We start from the raw sequence: 20,644 nt of genomic DNA on the forward strand, positions 1-20,644 counted from the left end.
ATATATGAGGAGACCTATTGAGTCAAGTACATTAACATCAAAAAATCAAATGGAAATTGTAGTTGTGATACCTGTGCCGGTGGCAAGTAAAAAGCACCATCCGAACATGGCTGATGCCAGCACCACCTTGACTGGCTTCCATGCTGGTGAAAAGCACCAACCGATCATAGCCGTTGCCAGCCTTGCCTTGCACCTGTGCTGGTGGCATGTAAAATGCACCCACTACACTCACGGAGTGGTTGGCATTAGGAAGGAATTTAAGATTGGCTGCCCTTGGGATCTCTTCAGGTATTTCAGGTATGGAAGCAAGATCTGGATTGAAAAACCATACAGTAAATTTAGCAAAGACCATAGACAGATCCTGTCAGGGAGATGGCCCTGCTCGGCATGTAGAAAAAGGCATCCAGCTGTAGAAACACTGCCAGATCAGACTGGAGCCTGGTGCAGCCATCTGGCTTCCCAGACGCCGGTCAAACCGTCCAACCCATGCCATCAAGGAAAGCAGACATTAAACGATGATGATGACGCAGAAACGTTAGCAGGCCGGACGAAATGCTTTGCAGTATTTCGTCTGTCGTTGCGTTCTCAGTTCAAATTCCGCCAAGGTCGACTTTGCCTGTCATCCTTTTGCGGTCGATAAATAAAGTACCAGTTTCGCACTGGGGTCGATGTAATCGACTTAATCCCTTTGTCTGTCCTTGTTTGTCCCCTCTATGTTTAGCCCCTTGTGGGCAGCAAAGAAATAGATGATGATGATGATATAATTAATGGAAGATACAAGAATATTTATTGATCACTACAATTGTTTCGACATATCTTGCTTCGATCCTTTATGAGTGGAATATTGAAGAGTTGCTTTATGAGTAGCCAACAGTGTAGATGTATCTTTTCAGCTGATTACAAGATATATTTCATTAAAATAACGTCTGTTCTGCAAAAATTCTTCTTGTTATGTGTTTGTTTTATAATTTGTTGATATTATTTGATTTACAAAACGCAAGGTATTAAATGTTTAGATGGCCGTTTGCCAACCTTCTCTGGCCCCTTGTGCCGGTGGCACGTAAAAAGCACCATCTGATCGTGGATGTTTGCCAGCCTCGTCTGGCACCTGTGCAGGTGGCATGTAAAGGGCACCATCCGATCATGGCCATTTGCCAGCCTCATCTGGCACATAAAAATCACACACTACACTCTCGGAGTGGTTGGCGTTAGGAAGGGCATCCAGCCGTAGAAACACTGCCAGATCAGACTGGGCCTGATGCAGCCTTCTGGCTTCCCAGACCCCAGTTGAACCATCCAACCCAGATGAACCTACCTCACGGTAAGAGGTGCAAATGAGAGTAGCTATATCAAACTCCATTCTTCACCAAGTGCCACATATTGGGGGTGGTTCTTTGTAATAACAGTGTAGCACAAAACGGCGGTGCATCAGCATGGCCACAGCTCTGAGCTGAAACAAGAAAAAAAAAAAAGGTACCAAACAGATAACCAACATTTTTAATGATGAAGACATTCTCCTTGCATGCTTTCACTTGAAATGTGACTTATCCCCACATTTCGCCTATGAAATTTAATTTGTCACCCGTCATGCTACAAAGAAATTTTGCTGTTTTTATCAACATAGGCGCAGGAGTGGCTGTGTGGAAAGTAGCTTGCTTATGAACCATAAGGTTCCGGGTTCAGTCCCACAATGTGGTACATTGGTTCAATGTCTTCTACTATAGCCTCGGGTCGACCAAAGCCTTGTGAGTGGATTTGGTAGACGGAAACTGAAAGAAGCCTATCATATATATGTATGCTTGTGTGTCTGTGTTTGTCCCCCCAACATTGCTTGACAACCGATGCTGGTGTGTTTACACCCCTGTCACATAGCAGTTTGGCAAAAGAGAAAAATAGAATAAGTACTAGGCTTACAAAGAATAAGTCCTGGGGTTTATTTGCTCGACTAAAGGCACTGCTCCAGCATGGCCACTGTCAAATGCCTGAAACATGTAAAATAGATAGGTTCCCCTATTTTCTTCCATGTATCCATATTTATTATTGAAATATCACTTCCAGTATCGAACTGAAGTTTAATATGTATTCCAATCATTTTTACGTGTACAAATTTCCTCATTTGGGAGTCGAATTTTGTTTCTGTTGAGAGCCCTCTAGGATCTTTAATGGGTGATCTTCAGAATTTAGTTCTGCAGTGTGAATTTCTGTATATTCATTTGTTGTAAGGCCTTGTACCAAAAGAAGACACCTGAACATCTCAGGTGTAAATTCTTTGAGTTTAAAAATATTCACACATTCTGTTAATTGTTCCTGCATTTGTGATAAAATCACCATCCTCTTTTTTCATTCTATTCCAAAACACCATCCAAGTGTTAGAGAAGTTTTATCACTGAATATGTTAGACAGTAATTCTATTGTTTCTTTAAAACAAATTTCATTTTTTTGGGGTAATATGAAATTAAAATAATGTTCATACTCAGATGGGGCTCATTTATGTCATAATAACCTTACTTTTTCTGTGTCTGACCATGTCTTACAATCTTCCTTAAAAATTACCTGCTGTAGTACAATGCAACAGTTATACCGTCCTCTGGGTTATAACTGAATTCATCGAGTCCAAAACGTCGTCTGGCGAGAATGTACTTCCCTTATTTTTAGACTTCTTTGAATAAAGCTCCAATAATTGTTGTTGTTGCTGCCTTTGTCGTTGATTTTGCAACAGTTTTATAGAAGCTAATTAGTCTTCCATGATTTAACAATTTTGTATCACAAAAATTTGTTAACTGACCTGCAAGAGCTTCGAAACCCTCATCGCCAGATGTTGTAACATAATTGTTCCGTACAATAAATAAGATAACCAGAAAATTGTAACAGCAATCTAATGAACTAACAAATCTTTTACGAACCAACATTCAATATTCCTTAGGAAGTAAACCAAGCGACACCTTCCGACTTCACTTGACTCTGAACCGCAAACTCACTCAGATCATTACTATTTATACTTTACTCGGACCAATCTATCTCTCACAAGGGGACATGGTAACTCTCATCACAACAGGTGCCATTCTAACCAGATGCCCATCATAAATCCCTGCTTGGTATCCGGTAAGAACAAGACCATGAAAACCTGCTCTACAGAATGATTTAGCAAAAAATAAGTATGATGATAATCCCTTGCATGGGTTGAGCGGGGGTGTGCTTGAACCATAGGTAGAGTGGGGCATTAGGCTTTTGAAAAATATTTCCCACTCTACACCCAAAACCGTGACAAACAGCAATAAGCCTCCAGCTAGTGCCAGAATATGTGGGCAGTAGCACAAAGGGTGCAGATCCTGGGATCCCTGAGTGTGTCCAGCAGAGGATAACTGATCATGGCTTGGAACTGGAGTGTAATACATTTGTGTCAAAATAATATATCCTCAAGAAAACAGAGCAAATTAATATAATCAATATTGTTTGAATAAAAAACACAAATCGTAATTAGTGAGTTGATGCAAATGAGGAAAATGTGAAAAATGAATTTATTTTGTAAAAAGTAATACATTTGCTGTATTTTATTCAGCAGGACATCTGTTTTATCATTGATATTGTTATTGATCAATATGAATAAGTATATGTTTAGTTAAGGTAGATTATTGAGGGAATGACTTAGCACAGATTACACAGTCATCAGAATCTTATCCTGTATGAATATGTTTGTGTTTAGTTTATTATTTCTCTCTATGAAAGAATGACTTGTCACAGATGTCACAGTGATATGATTTCTCTCCTGTATGAATGTATTTGTGATGAGTTAAATATTGTTCCACAGAGAATGATTTACCTCAGGTATCACAGCAGTAGAGTTTCTCTCCTGTATGAATACGTTTATAAGTATATACAGCATATTCCTGAGAGAATGATTTGCTGCAGACATCACAGTCACATAGTTTCTGTCCAGTATGAGCAGACTTGTAATAATAATAATAATAATAATAATAATAATAATAATAATAATAATTGTGTACAGTGCTCAGGTGCACTACAACTCATCTAAAGTGTATATATAATCAGGTGTAGTTTCGACGGATTTCGGGAAGCATAAGGGCCTTAAAGGATGCAGTGTCATGGCAGTCAACAACTGATGCAGGCAGTTTATTCCACGCTTCAGCAACCCTGAGCGTGAAAAAATGTTTCCGAAAGTCATGGGAGCTGTGCTGTTTTCTGACTTTGTAGGCATGTCCACGTGTGTTAGACACATGGAGATCAAAAAGGTGTTCAGTGTTGTTGTTGGTGAGGTGGTTGATAACCTTGTGGGTGTTTACCAAGTCCACCGCCAGACGCCGGAGCTTCAGTGAATCCATGCCCAGGGAAACAAGGCGCTCAGAATATGGTAGGTGTCTGATGGAGGGTATGTGTTTGGTTGCACGTCTCTGGACAGATTCCAGGAGGTCAATGTTCTGAGCAAGATAGGGATTCCAAACTGATGATGCGAATTCCAAGTGTGGTCGTACCATAGCTGTATACAGTTTTAAATAGATGGCTGGAGAGCGGCTAACAAAAGTCTTGCTGAGTGATGCCAAGACACCCTCGGCCTTCTTGACAATTTTAGAGATATGCTTTGTCCAACGCAAATCACTGCTGACAGTGATGCCTAGGTCACGCTCGCAAGAGGATTTCTTGATATCAGTGTTGTGGAGGGAGTATGTGGACGCAGGGTTTTTTCTCCCAAAATGCATGGTGGTACACTTGTCCACAGCCAGTTTCAGTTGCCAGTCTGTGATCCATTGCTGCATTGTGTCTAGGTCTGATTGCAGGAAAGAGTTGTAGACATCAGGATCAGTCCTCTTGATTTCAAGGTACAGCTTGATGTCGTCTGCATATTTCAATACTGTGGCATTCTTTAAATTGGCATCTATGTCATTAATGTATGCCACAAACAGGAGGGGACCAAGGACAGATCCCTGTGGTACACCCGATGACATCTCATATGGTGTAGAGTGCTGTCCTAGAACTGTGACTACCTCCTTTCGGCTGAGGATGAAGGATTTCAACCAGTTAAAAACGTCATCCCTCACACCCATTGCAGAGAGTTTCACCATAAGCCTTTTGCGTGGCACAGAGTTGAAAGCCTTAGCAAAGTCAAGGTAGACAACATCCACCCATGAACCACTGTCAGTGATCTGAGTAATGTCCTCAAGGAACTCGACAAGCTGGTCACTGCAGCTGGAGTTAGGGACAAATCCATATTGTGAGGGTCAGATGAGACTGTGAGAGCTCCAGAAGTTCCAGAGTGTTTCTCTGACACACGATTCCATCAGTTTTGCAATACAGCTAGTGAGACTGACTGGGCGATAGTTGACAGGTGATGTGCGGTCACCCTTTTTGAACAGAGGAATGACACTGGCAGTTTTCCACTGCTCCGGAGTAGCACCATTGTTGAGACAGTACTGGAAGAAAATAGAAAGCTGGTGTAAAAGGAAGTGCCTGCCACGTTTGAGAAGCAGGTATGTAGCTCCATCGAGACCAGGGGAGGCATAGTTGCGCTTATTTTGAAGGTGACGTCGCAGCATTGCAGGTGTAAATTCCATAGTTGTTATGGAGTTTGCTGTTAGTGATGGTGAAGATGGTACATTTTGACTTTCGACTGAATATGTTTGCATAGCACTCGGCAATGAGTTCTGCGCATTCCTTGGGGTCGTCAGTGATCTGGTTCGTGTGAGGGTTGCGAAGAGGGCCCACTGGAGAGTGAGGTCTCTGCTTTGAATGCACATATTTCCAGAAAACCTTGCTGTCAGGATTGGCTGCTATGCACTGTTCAAATTCAAGCACTGCATTTTTTGTCACTTGCTTGAGATGGTTGGAGGATTTATTCCGCTTCTTCCTGTTGGTGTCTGATTTATGCAACTTGTATTCCTGTTCAGCAGTCCGACGTTCCTTCCTGGCAAGTCGGACCGCTGAAGTTTCCCAAATTGCCCTTTTGGGGTGGTTCTTCTGTTTTTGTTTACGTGGCATTGATGCTGCACATGCTGCCCATATTGAGTCCAGGATACTCTGGAGTATAGTATTCACATCTCCAGAGTTGTAGAATTCACGCCAGTTTGGGTGCTGTAGTTCAGTGTGGTACAGGTTCCAATCTGCTCTCTTCCAATCGAAGGAAGCAGATTGGAGATGGTTCAGGTGTTTGTTGCCCGCAAGAGCCAGATTGGCGATGATCATAGCATGATCAGAGTCACCTAGAGGTTCCTCCGTAGTGCAATTGATAACCGCTTCAGGAGTTGTGGTGAAGAGCAGGTCCAAGGTGTTGTCGCCTCTTGTTGGAGAGGTGACTACTTGTGACCAGTTTGAGTCCAGCACAAGCTCAACAAAATCGTTTGCACTCTGTGGCCAACGGAAGGTTTCCCAATCGATCTCAGGATGATTGAAATCGCCTGCAATAAACACATAAGTGGCTGTTTTCCTGGCTGCAGCTCGGAGGATGTTGCAAAGCTGTGTGTCCTGATGGTAATTTGGGGGACGATAAACAACGCCAAGCAGGAGTGTTGACATGGTCATACGTACGTCACAGAAAAAAACTTCTTGTGATTCGTTCAAATCGGCACAAGTTTAATATTTAATTAATTAAATATTTTCTTAAACGGAATGATTTACTGTAGATACTACAGTGCTATGGTTTGTCCCCTGTGTTAATGCATTTGTGTCTATTTAAGCACCTCTTCTGAGAGAATGATTTACCACAGATATGGTTTCTCGTGTGTATGAACGTGTTTGTGATCAGTTAAATATTTTTTTAAACAATGACTTATCACAGATATCGCAAGACTATGGTCTCTCTGCTGCGTGAATGTATCTATGAGAGGTTAAACTGCTTCTAGAAGAAAATGATTTACACAGATATATTACAGGGATATGGATTGTCTCCTGTATGAGTGTATTTGTGATAAGCAAGGCGACTTTTTTCAGAGAATGCTACACCACAGATATCACAGTGATATGGTTTCTCTCCTTTATGAACTGATTTGTGATAAGTAAGGCCACTCCTATGAGAGAATGATTTACCACAGATATTGCAGTGATATGGTTTCTCTCCAGTATGAACTGATTTGTGAGAAGTAAGGTTACATTTTTGAGAGAATGATTTACCACAAATATCGCAGTGATATGGTTTCTCTCCAGTATGAATAGGTAAATGAGAAGTGAGGTTACATTTCCGAGTGAATGATTTACCACAAATATCACATTTATATGGTTTCTCCCCTGTGTGAATGTATTTGTGATAAGTAAGGCCGCTCCTTCGAGTGAATGATTTACCACAAATATCACAGGGATATGGCCTCTCATGAGTATGTATGAGTTTGTGAGTAGTTAAATAACTTTTTAATGAAAAGGATTTATCACAGATATCACACTGATATGGTTTCTCACCTGTATGAACTGATTTGTGAGTAGCAGGTTACATTTTTGAGAGAATGATTTACCACAAATATCGCAGTGATGTGGCTTCTCACGTGTATGTCTACGTTTGTGAGTAGTTAAATGACTTTTTGATGAAAAAGATTTATCACAGTGATATGGTTTCTCTCCTGTATGAATGGATTTGTGATAAGTAAGGCTACTCCTATGAGAGTATGATTTACCACATATATTGCAGTGATATGGTTTCTCTCCAGTATGAATAGGTATATGAGAAGTGAGGCTATATTTCTGAGTGAATGATTTACCACAAATATCGCAGTGAAATGGTTTCTCCTCTTTATGAAGAGATTTGTGATAAGTAAGGCCACTGTCTTGATAGAATGATTGACCACAGATATCGCACTGATATGGTTTCTCACCTGTATGAACTGATTTGTGATAAGTAAGGCCTCTCCTTTGAGTGAATGATTTACCACAAATATCACAGGGATATGGCCTCTCATGAGCATGAGTGAGTTCGTGAGTAGTTAAATGACTTTTTGATGAAAAGGATTCATCACAGATATCACACTGATATGGTTTCTCATGAGCATGAGTGAGTTCGTGAGTAGTTAAATAACTTTTTGATGAAAAGGATTTATCACAGATATCACACTGATATGGTTTCTCACCTGTATGAACGGAATTGTGAGAAGTAAGGTGACTTTTTTGAGAGAATGATTTTCCACAAATATCGCAGTGATTTGGCTTCTCACCTGTATGTGTAAGTTTGTGAGTAGTTAAATGACTTTTTGATGAAAAAGATTTATCACAGATAGCACAGTGATATGGTTTCTCTCCTGTATGAATGGATTTGTGAGAAGTAAGGTGACTTTTATGACAGAATGATTTACCACAGATAATACAGTGGTATGGTTTCTCTCCTGTGTGAATGTATTTATGAGAATTTAAAGTGCTCAAGTAAGAGAATGATTTACCACAGATATCACAGTGATATCGTTTCTCTCTTGTATGAATGTATTTGTGTCTAGTAAGGCGACTTTTTTCAGAAAATGATTTACCACAGATATCACACTGATGTGGTTTCTCTCCAGTATGAATGGATTTGTGACAATAAAGGCTACTGCTTTGAGAGAATAATTTACCACAGATATCACACTGATATGGTTTCTCTCCAGTATGAGTGTATTTGTGATGAGTAAGGTGACTTTTTTGAGAGAATGAATTACCACAAATATCACAGTAATATTTCTTTCCACCTGGATGAATACATTTGTGAAGAGTGAGAATCGCTCTATTAGAAAAAGTCTTTTTACAGATATCACATTGGTCTGATAACTTTTCTCTTTCTTTTAACATCTCCAGACTATTCATTATTGTTCTGTAGCATACAGACAGAAAATATATTTTCCCCTTCTTCTTTATATATATCTTCTACAGCAAATCTGATCTTGAATATCTGAAAATGATACAAACACCTTTCCAGATTTTCTCACATTCAAACACAATGCAAAATACTTTTGTAAATATTCTTGGCAATGAGGAAAACAAATGTTGCTATTAATTCAGAAGAAATATTTCACCGTTATTCACCAGAGATATATTATACAAACAGAGTTATGATCTATTATTTATAACGGCTGACATTCGTTTTCAAAACATGATCAATATTCATGATGTATCTCACGTAAAACTCCTTTATACGAGTATCTGAAATGACACAGAAACAGAAGATATAGGAAAGACTTAAAAAGCAAAGGTTTAACAATAAAAATTATAACTACATTTTCATAATGATAAACTGTGGATATAAACTTTTACACGAATAAATTACACTTTAAAATGATACTCATGACACAAGACATTACTTTCGTCTATTATGACCTGAGTCATAAATCTAATACTTTCTCTAGTTTAGTTTCGATGCACCCAAACAAACAAAAGGAAAAGCTGTGTAAATAACGGACAGAGTCAAAACTATTGAAAAGGTTGCAAGACGCAACGAAAATTTTAGGAAAAAAGTAAATAAGTAAGAAATAACTGCAAAATTTTACCGATGAGTGTGCTAAATTATAAGGCACAAAAAGAAAATGACTCTCCACAGACACAACAGAATATGCTTCAATACACGAATTCATATAAAGAACCTTGCAAACCAAATAGAATTAATGTTTCTTTATCACCCACAAGGGGCGAAACACGGACGGGACAAACAAGGACAGACAAACGGATTAAGTCGATTACATTGACACCAGTGTGTAACTGGTACTTAATTTATCGACCCCGAAGGATGAAAGGCAAAGTCGACCTCGCCGGAATTTGAACCCAGAACGTAACGGCGGACGAAATTAATATCGATGTCAGACTAGCAACATTGAATACTTTCATTATTGTCTGGAGTTTCGAATTTTCCAGGTTCTTCTGCTTTCACTAAAAATAAAATATGTACGATATCTTACCTGTTATGATAAATAAATCAGTGCTAAAAGTCAATTAACGCAAACCACACCAAAAAAGCCATTCAGCGGGAAACGTAATTTAAAGAAAGCTCAAAAAATAGACATGGAATGTCGACGAAACGAACTGATATCCGGATGTTGTATATATCGTAATACTATATACATTTATCGGATGCTAAAACTAAGTTGGTAAATTCTCAATGTTTTTTATTGGTATAATTACTTTTCAAAATTGTGAGTTATGAGGAAAAATCCAAATAATGACAAAACATACAAAACTGACTGCTTATTTTCATATCTATTGGTACTCTTCCACTATCCTGTTACCGAACCCTTAAATTACAGGGACGAAAAGAAACCAACAGGACTTATCAAAGAGGGACGGAGGGAAAACAGGAAGACTCGTGTGTGTTATTTCTACCTGTATTCGAAAACCATTGTTGCTTTGTTTACATTCCTGTATCTTCGTTGTGCAACAGTATAACTACCAAATTAAAAATATGTTCTCGTGTTGCTTTGTTAAATGAATCCTACGAGCTGATACTTCAGCCTAGTCGCAATTTAATTATACAGAATTTAAATGAAACACACATATATGCACATTTTTTTGTGTATTTAAGTATGTGCTATAGTATTACGATATATATACAACATCCGGATTTTTAGTTCGTTTCGTCGATATTCCATGTCTATCTTTTGAGCTTTCTTTAAATTACGTTTCCCGCTGAATGGCTTTTTTGGTGTGGTTTGCGTTAATTGACTTTTAGCACTGATTTATTTATCATAACAGGTAATATATCGTACATATTTTATTTTTAGTGAAAGCAGAAGAACCTGGAAAATTCGAAACTCCAGACAATCATGAAAGTGTTCAATGTTGCTTGTCTGACATCGATATTCTATTTCGTTTTTGGATTTGGTTTGCAAGATTCTTTATATGAATTCGTGTATTGAAGCATATTCTGTTGTGTCGCGGAGAGTCATTTTCTTTTTGTGTCTTATAATTTAACACACTCATCGGTAAAATTTTGCAGTTCTTTCTTATTTTTTACTTATTTCCTTTTTTCCTAAAATTTTCTTTGCGTCTTGCAACCTTTTCAATAGTTTTGACTCTGTCCGTTATTTACACTGCTTTTCCTTTTGTTTGTTTGGGTGCATTGAAACTAAATTAGAGAAAGTATTAGATTTATGACTCAGGTCATTATAGACGAAAGTAATGTCTTGTGTCATGAGTATCATTTTAAAGTGTAATTTCTTCGGGCAACAGCTTATATGCACAGTTTATCATTATGAAAATGTAGTTATAATTTTTATTGTTAAACCTTTGCTTTTTAAGTCTTTCCTATATCTTCTGTTTCTGTGTCATTTCAGATACTCGTATAAAGGAGTTTTACGTGAGATACATCATGAATATTGATCATGTTTTGAAAACGAATGTCAGCCATTATAAATAATAGATAATAACTCTGTTTATATAATATATCTATGGTGAATAACGGTGAAATATTTCTTCTGAATTGATAGCAACATTTGTTTTCCTCATTGCCAGGAATATTTACAAAAGTATTGCATATTCAGTTTGAATGTGAGAAAATCTGGAAAGGTGTTTGTATCATTTTCAGATATTCAAGATCAGATTTGCTGTAGAAGATATATATAAAGAAGAAGGGGAAAATATATTTTCTGTCTGTATACTACAGAACAATAATGAGTAGTCTGGAGATGTTAAAAGAAAGAGAAAAGTTATCAGACCAATGTGATATCTGTAAAAAGACTTTTTCTAATAAGGGAAATCTCACTCTTCACAAATTCATTCATGCAGGGGGGAAACAATATCATTGTGATATCTGTGGTAAATCATTCTCTCAAAAAAGTCACCTTACTCATCACAAATACACTCATACTGGAGAGAAACCATATCACTGTGATATCTGTGGTAAATCATTCTCTCAAAGGACTGCCCTTTCTTATCACAAAGTCGTTCATACTGGAGAGAAACCATATCACTGTGATATCTGTGGTAAATCATTCTCTAAAAAATATAACCTTACTAAACACAAATCCATTCATACAGGAGAGAAACCATATCAATGTCGTATTTGCGGTAAATCATTCTCTCATAGAAGTTCCCTTGATTCTCACAAACACATTCATACAGGAGAGAAACCACATCACTGTGATATCTGTGATAAATCCTTTTCATTAAAAAGTAATTTAACTACTCACAAATCCATTCATATAGGAGAGAAACCATATAAATGTGATATTTGTGGTAAATCATTCTCTGAAAGGAGAGGCCTTACTTCTCACAATAACATTCATACAGGAGAGAAACCATATAAATGTGATATTTGTGGAAAATCATTCTCTCTAAAAAGTAGCCTTACTACTCATAAACCTATTCATACAGGAGAGAAACCATATCAGTGCGATATCTGTGGTCGATCATTTTATCATAACAGTGGCCTTGCTTATCACAAATCGCTTCATAAAGAGGAGAAACCATTTCACTGCAATATTTGTGGTAAATCATTCTCTCAAAAAAGTCACCTTACTCATCACAAATACACTCATACTGGAGAGAAACCATATCAGTGTGATATCTGTGGTAAATCATTCTCTCAAAGGACTGCCCTGTCTTATCACAAATTCGTTCATACTGGAGAGAAACCATATCAGTGTGATATCTGTGGTAAATCATTCTCTAAAAAATATACCCTTACTAAACACAAATACACTCATACAGGAGAGAAACCATATCAATGTCGTATTTGCGGTAAATCATTCTCTCATATGAGTAGCCTTGATCTTCACAAACACATTCATACAGGAGAGAAACCACATCACTGTGATATTTGTGGTAAATCATTCTCTCAAAAAAGTCACCTTTCTTCTCACAAATCAGTTCATACAGGTGAGAAACCATATCGATGCGATATCTGTGGTAAATTATTCTCCCAGAAGAGGTACTTAAATGGACACAAATGCATTAATACAGGGGACAAACCATAGCACTGTAGTATCTGCAGTAAATCATTCCGTTTAAGAAAATGTTTAATTAATTACAAGTCTGCTCAAACTGGAGAGAAACTATGTGACTGTGATGTCTGCAGCAAATCATTCTCTCAGGAATATGCTGTATATACTTATAAACGTATTCATACAGGAGAGAAACTCTATTGCTGTGATACCTGAGGTAAATCATTCTCTGTGGAACAATATTGAACTCATCACAAATACATTCATACAGGAGAGAAATCATATCACTGTGACATCTGGGACAAGTCATTCTTTCATAGAGAGAAATAATAAACTAAACACAAACATATTCATACAGGAGAAGATTCTTATGACTGTGTAATCTGTGCTAAATCATTCTCTCAATAATCTACCTTAACTAAACATATACTTATTCATATTGATCAATAACAATATCAATGATAAAACAGATGTCCTGCTGAATAAAATACAGCAAATGTATTACTTTTTACAAAATAAATTCATTTTTCACATTTTCCTCATTTGCATCAACTCACTAATTACGATTTGTGTTTTTTATTCAAACAATATTGATTATATTAATTTGCTCTGTTTTCTTGTGGATATATTATTTTGACACAAATGTATTACACTCCAGTTCCCAGCCATGATCAGTTATCCTCTGCTGGACACACTCAGGGATCCCAGGATCTGCACCCTTTGTGCTACTGCCCACATATTCTGGCACTAGCTGGAGGCTTATTGCTGTTTGTCACGGTTTTGGGTGTAGAGTGGGAAATATTTTTCAAGAGCCTAATGCCCCACTCTACCTATGGTTCAAGCACATCCCCGCTCAACCCATGCAAGTGATTATCATCATACTTATTTTTTGCTAAATCATTCTGTAGAGCAGGTTTTCATGGTCTTGTTCTTACCAGACACCAAGCAGGGATTTATGATGGGCATCTGGTTAGAATGGCACCTGTTGTGATTAGAGTAGACTGGTTCGAGTTAAGTATAAATAGTAACGATCTGAGTGGGTTTGCGGTTCAGAGTCAAGTGAAGTCGGAAGGTGTCGCTTGGTTTACTTCCTAAGGAATATTGAATGTTGGTTCTTAAAAGATTTGTTAGTTCATTAGATTGTTGTTACAATTTTCTGGTTATCTTATTTATTGTACGGAACAATTATGTTACAACATCTGGCGATGAGGGTTTCGAAGCTCACGCAGATCAGTTAACGAATTTCTGTGATACAAATTTGTTAAATCATGGAAGACTAATTAGCTTCTTTAAAACTGTTGCAAAATCAACGACAATGGCAGCAACAACAACAATTATTCAAAGAAGTCCAAAAATGAGGTAAGTTCATTTTCGCCACTAGATCTTTTCCGTTTGAACTGCAGTTTTTAACATAATTTCTAGGTAACTAAACACTTTTAAACTTCGCATACTCGTAGAATGTGTTTATAAAACATCTTTTTCTCTTGGCTTTATTGAGAAAATTCTATAGTTTGTAAGATATTTGTTGTTTTTTTTCTTCAATTTCTGCAATTTCAACCAGTCAGTGACGTCTATTGAGGTGAAAACTTTCTGTGCCGCATGAATAATTTCCCTCGTTTAAGAAACAGATTGGGTTTATTTACATTTCTGAAGAAAAAAGATACCCTAACCCTAAAATAGATCGATTCTAAGGTCATAATTATGGGTGACAATTTCACATGACACCGCTAGGAAAAACTGCCGTTCAAACTGAAAAGATCCGAGTATATTTATATGGGCAGATTTGTATGATTTGCTTTATGTATCTATTCTCATGCATATATTTGCATATCTAGACATGCTCAGTGGAGGCGCAATGGCCCAGTGGTTAGGGCAGCGGACTCGCGGTCATAGGATCGCGGTTTCGATTCCCAGACCGGGCGTTGTGAGTGTTTATTGAGTGAAAACACCTAAAGCTCCACGCAGCTCCGGCAGGGGATGGTGGTGATCCCTGCTGTACTCTTTCACCACAACTTTCTCTCACTCTTACTTCCTGTTTCTGTTGTACCTGTATTTCAAAGGGCCGGCCTTGTCACCCTCTGTGTCACGCTGAATATCCCCGAGAACTACGTCAAGGGTACACGTGTCTGTGGAGTGCTCAGCCACTTACACGTTAATTTCACGAGCAGGCTGTTCCGTTGATTCGGATCAACCGGAACCCTCGTCGTCGTAACCGACGGAGTGCTTCCATAATAGACATGCTCACATATATTTAAATGATAAACTTCTGAAAGGTTTGACAGATTTTTACAGTTCCAGTGATGGATTGGATCTGTAGTCTTCCAATTATCTTTCTCTTTTCTGGTTTTAAGAAGCTTAATTTCTCAAGATTGCTATACAGGCAGTATGTCACATATCCCAAGGTCCCAATAATTACAGGTATGAACCTGAACTTGTAATCTGGATAGAGTAACTGCAGATTTCTCAATAGTTTAGCATAGGTGTTCTTTTTTTCACTGGGCAGCTAATTTCCACAATTGTACACAGTTTCTTTTCTCTATCCTAAATTATTATACCAGGTCTGTTGTGCTTACATTTTATCGAAGTTTTCATGGGGCCATTCCACCAGTACCCCTTTTTGTGAGTGTATTTATCTATGTATCGCCTAAGGTTTCGTCAACAAAGCAACAGCAGAACATATTTAAATTTGATAGTTATACTATTGGACTCATTCGCTGCACAACGAAGATACAGGGATGTAAACAAACCAACAATGGTTTTCGAATACCGATGAGAGAAACACACACGTGTCCGCCCGTTTCTTTCCTACCATCACTTACTGAAAAGCTGTGATGGTTTCTTTCCGTCCCTGTAACTTACGGGTTCGGTAACAGAATAGCGTAAAAGTAGCAATCGACATGAAAATAAGCAGTCATCTTCTACTTTTGTATCTCTTGCTATAATTTAAATTTGGTTTTATTACAATTCACATTTTCAAAATAGTAATAAAAAATTTACCACTTTAGTTTTAGCATTCAACCACTGTGTATCAATACGAGGTCTACAAAGCCCGGAGTTTTAGTTCGTTTCGTTGACGTTCCGTGTCAGTTTTTTTAAAGTGTGCTTATTATATTCCCGCGAGACGACGTTTTTGTGTTATTCGACCCTGATTTATTTATCATAAGAGGTAAGATGTGATACATATTTTATTTTGAGTAAAAGCAAATGAACTTGGCTTATTCGAAGCTGCAGACAATAGTCAAAGTTTCGAATGTTCTTCGTCTGACATCGATATTAATTCTTTTGCCTGGTAAACTTCTTTAATTATGCCAAGAAAATCTGGATTTTACTTGGGATGGCCATGAAAAACCACCAAATTTTTAATTCCTTTAATAATATTAGATATTCCATTTGCTGAATCTGTTCATTCAAAGCCTCTATTGTTTTATTATAATGGCATCATATGCTAAACATTTGTATTTGCTGTTTATTCTGTCAAAATTCAAATAGCTGACTGCAACATGAGCCAGTGATTCCGCTATAAGATTAGCTGTCATTTAGCTATTAGCAGACAGAATCGTTGAATGGCATAAACTAGAAAAGAAACGAATAATTTAAATTCCAAAAACGTATTTGTGATTCGCGTATTCTGTAGTTTAGCAAGTTAAATAATATCTGAAAGTGGACTAGTCGAAGTTTGAGCATGAGAATATAATTTGAATGACAAAATAAATTTTAAAGACTAATCTTACAGGTTAAGGTTTATATCCACAGTTTATCATTATGAAAATGTAATTTTTTTAATGTATAGTAACGCGGTGAGCTGGCAGAAACGTTAGTATGCCGGACGAAATGCTTAGCGATATTTCGTCTGTTTTTACGTTCTGAGGTCAAATTCCGCAGGGATCGACTTTGGCTTTCATCCTTTCGGAGTCGATAAATTAAGTACCAGTTACGCACTGGGGTCGATGTAATCGACTCAATCCCTTTGTCTGTCCTTGATTGTCCCCTCTATGTTTATCCCCTTGTGGGCAATAAAGAAATAAGAAACGTTAGCACGTCGGCGAAATACTTAGCGATATTTCGTCTGTCTTTACGTTCTGAGTTCAAATTCCACCGAGGTCGACTTTGCCTTTCGTCCTTTCGGGGTTGATAAATTAAGTACCAGTTACGCACTGGGGTTGATGTAATCGACTCAATCCCTTTGTCTGTCCTTGATTGTCCCCTCTATGTTTATCTCCTCGTGGGCAATAAAGAAATAAGAAACGTTAGCACGTCGGCGAAATACTTAGCGATATTTCGTCTGTCTTTACGTTCTGAGTTCAGATTCCGCAGAGATCGGTTTTGGCTTTCATCCTTTCAGGGTCGATAAATTAAATACCAGTTACGTACTGGGGTCGATCTAATTGACTGGTCCCTTCACTCAAAATTTCGGGCCTTGTGCCTAGAGTAGAGAATAATATTTTTTTATCGTTGAATCTCTGCTTTTTAAAAATTTGTTATATGTTATGTTTCTGTATCATTTCAGAATATGTGATGTTAGTCGTATAAAACTGTTTTTACGTCAGATACATCGTGAATATTGATCAACGTTTGAAGACAAATGGAAGATGCTTTAAATAATAAATATAACCCAGTGAATGACTGTGAAATATTTATTCTGAATTAACAGCAGCATTTGTTTTCCTCATTGTCAGGAATATTTACAAAAGTACATCGCATTCTGTTTGAACTTGAAAAAATTTGCCAAGGTGTTTGTATCATCTTCAGATATTCAAGATCAGATCTGTAAATATAGCAGTAGTTGTATATGAAATAAGAAACAAATATACAAGAAACAAAGCAAAAATATATTTTGTGTTTCTATACAACAGAACAATAATGAATTCTCAGGAGACGATAAAAAAAAGAGAAAAATTATCATACAAATGTGATATTTGTAAAAGGACTTTTTCTAATACAGCAAGCCTCACTGTTCACAAATGTACTGATCCAGGTGGAAAGCAATATTACTGTGATATTTGTGGTAAATCATTCACTCATAAGAGTAGCCTTACTTTTCACAAATATGTTCATACAGGAGAGAAACCATATCACTGCGAAAACTGTGATAAATCCTTCTCACTAAAACGTTATTTAATTTCTCACAAACTTACACATACTCATGAAAAGCCATATCACTGCGATATTTGTGGTAAATCTTTCTCTCAGAAAAGTAGCCTTAATTCTCACAAATACCTTCATACGGGAGAGAAACCATATAAATGTGATATTTGTGTTAAATCTTTTCCACTAAGACGTTATTTAACCATTCACAAACATATTCATGCTCGTGAGAAGCCACATCAGTGTGATATTTGTGGTAAATCATTCTCTCAAAAAGGTCACCTAAATTCTCACAAATACATTCATACAGGAGAGAAACCATATTCTTGTGATATATGTGGAATGGCATTCTCTCAGAAGATTAGTCTTACTTCTCACAAATCCATTCACACAGGAGAGAAACCATATCACTGTGATATTTGTGGTAAATCCTTTTCACAAAAGAGTTATGTAACTACTCACAAACTCACTCATACCAATGAGAAGCCATATCTATGCAATATTTGTGGTGAATCATTCTTTCAAAAGAGTGGCCTCACTCATCACAAATCCATTCATACTGGAGAGATAGCATATCAATGTGATGTTTGTGGTAAATCATTCTCTCAAAAAAGTCACCTTACTTCTCATAAATACATTCATACAGGAGAGAAACCATATCAGTGTGATATTTGTGGCAAATCCTTCTCTCAGAAATGTCACCTTACTTCTCATAAATACATTCATACAGGAGAGAAACCATATCAGTGTGATATTTGTGGTAAATCCTTCTCTCAAAAATGTAACCTTTCTTCTCACAAATTCATTCATACAGAAGAAAAACCATATCACTGTGATATCTGTGATAAATCTTTTTCACAAAGAAGTTATTTAACTACTCACAAACTTTCTCATACTCATGAGAAACCATTTCACTGTGATACTTGTGGAAAATCATTCTCTCAAAAAAGTAGCCTTACTTCTCACAAATCTATTCATACGGGAGAGAAAGCATATCAGTGTCATATCTGTGGTAGATCATTCTCTCAAAAATGTGGCCTTACTTACCACAAATCCAGTCATACTGGAGAGAAGCCATATCAGTGTGATATCTGTGGTAAATCATTCTTTCAAAAATGTCATGTTACTTATCATAAATACACTCATACAGGAGAGAAACCATATCAGTGTGATATCTGTGGTAAATCATTCTCCTGTTCAAGCTCTTTAACTTCCCATAAATACATTCACACAGGTGAGAAACCATATCACTGTAATATCTGTGGTATGGCATTCTCTCAAAAAAGCAATTTATCTGTGCACAGACGCACTCATACAGGAGAGAAGCCATATGCCTGCGATTTTTGTGGAAAATCATTTTCTTCTCGTGACAATTTAAACTCTCATAAATCCAATCATGCTGGAGAGAAAGCATATTCTTGTGATATCTGTGGTAAATCATTCTGTGGAAGAAAATATTTAACTGATCACAAACTGATTCATACATAATACAAACCATATCACTGTGATATCTCTGGTAAACCATTCTCTCAAAAGATTTACTTAACCCTTTTGTTACCATATTTCTGTTCATATGCTCTGTGTTTCTTTCAATTATTTTAAATATAACAAACAATTTAGCAAAATAACTTAGTTATCATTCAGCTAGTGTTAGGAACATAAATTGTGACTAAGGTTTGGTGGAAGATTTTAATTCAAAACTTATGAAAAAAAGACATTTTACCACAGAGCCAGAGGTGGTTTCAGCAGGGTTAGTAATGAAAGGGTTAAGATTTGTTTCTATATTATATATTTTAACCCTTTGGCTAGCGTATTTCTGTTGAGATGCTCTGTGTTTCTTTCAATTAATTTTAAATATAACAAACAATTTAGTAAAATAACTTAAAACAACATAAATTGTGACTAAGGTTTGGTGGAAGATTACTTATGAAAACAAGACATTTGTACTCAGAGCCAGAGGTGGTTTCAGCTGGGTTGGTAATGAAAGGGTTGAATAGACAAATACATTCATACAGGAGAATAACTATAGCACTATGATATCTGCAGTAAGTCATTCTATGTAAAAACATATATAGCTAATCACAAGTCCACTTATATCAGAGAGAAACTATATTGCTGAGATCTCTGTGGCAAATCATTTTCCCAGGAACGTGCCATATATACTCATAAACGTTTCCTAACAGAAGAGAAGACATTGTGATAACTGTGGTAAATCATTCCCTGTGGAACAATATCTAACTAATCAGAAACGTATTCATACAGGAGAGAAACTCTATTGGTGTGATACCTGAGGTAAATCATTCTCTGTGGAACAATATTGAACTCATCACAAATACATTCATACAGGAGAGAAATCATATCACTGTGACATCTGTGACAAGTCATTCTTTCATAGAGAGAAATAATAAACTAAACACAAACATATTCATACAGGAGAAGATTCTGATGACTGTGTAATCTGTGCTAAATCATTCTCTCAATAATCTACCTTAACTAAACATATACTTATTCATATTGATCAATAACAATATCAATGATAAAACAGATGTCCTGCTGAATAAAATACTGCAAATGTATTACTTTTTACAAATAAATTCATTTTTCACATTTTCCTCATTTGCATCAACTCACTAATTACGATTTGTGTTTTTTATTCAAACAATATTGATTATATTAATTTGCTCTGTTTTCTTGTGGATATATTATTTTGACACAAATGTATCAGTTGT

At 36.9% G+C, this 20,644-nt stretch overlaps 3 protein-coding genes across 3 annotated transcripts in view; 2 read left to right on the forward strand and 1 right to left on the reverse strand.

Moving 5' to 3' along the window:
• The window catches only part of LOC118768095 (zinc finger protein OZF-like), a 44,231-nt gene extending 34,228 nt beyond the window's left edge, over positions 1 to 10,003 (reverse strand). Inside the window, exons 1-3 of the mRNA XM_036513903.1 lie at positions 9,852 to 10,003; positions 8,464 to 9,102; positions 8,038 to 8,127 (exon numbers count right to left, since the gene is read on the reverse strand). Of these exons, the coding sequence (XP_036369796.1) occupies positions 8,038 to 8,127; positions 8,464 to 8,766 (393 nt within the window). The 5' untranslated portion in view covers positions 8,767 to 9,102; positions 9,852 to 10,003. The remainder of the gene's footprint in view (positions 1 to 8,037; positions 8,128 to 8,463; positions 9,103 to 9,851) is intronic.
• A 1,957-nt stretch (positions 10,004 to 11,960) lies between these two features.
• Positions 11,961 to 13,390, forward strand: LOC118768143 (zinc finger protein 708-like; the record flags this gene model as incomplete). The annotated part of the gene is made up of 2 exons (XM_036514026.1): positions 11,961 to 12,009; positions 12,094 to 13,390. Coding segments are annotated over 2 exons (819 nt in total), but the record flags the coding sequence as incomplete, so codon positions are not given.
• Positions 13,391 to 14,145: 755 nt separating this feature from the next.
• On the forward strand, positions 14,146 to 19,432 carry LOC115225250 (putative zinc finger protein 702). Its single transcript, XM_036513904.1, has 2 exons — positions 14,146 to 14,189; positions 18,779 to 19,432. Exons 1-2 carry the CDS (start codon positions 14,146 to 14,148, stop codon positions 19,401 to 19,403), a joined length of 669 nt encoding a protein of 222 aa, XP_036369797.1. The 3' UTR covers positions 19,404 to 19,432.
• The last annotated feature ends 1,212 nt before the right edge of the window (positions 19,433 to 20,644 follow it).

This window comes from Octopus sinensis, linkage group LG27 (assembly GCF_006345805.1).
Source record: "Octopus sinensis linkage group LG27, ASM634580v1, whole genome shotgun sequence".
Classification (NCBI taxonomy): Eukaryota; Metazoa; Mollusca; class Cephalopoda; order Octopoda; family Octopodidae; genus Octopus; species Octopus sinensis.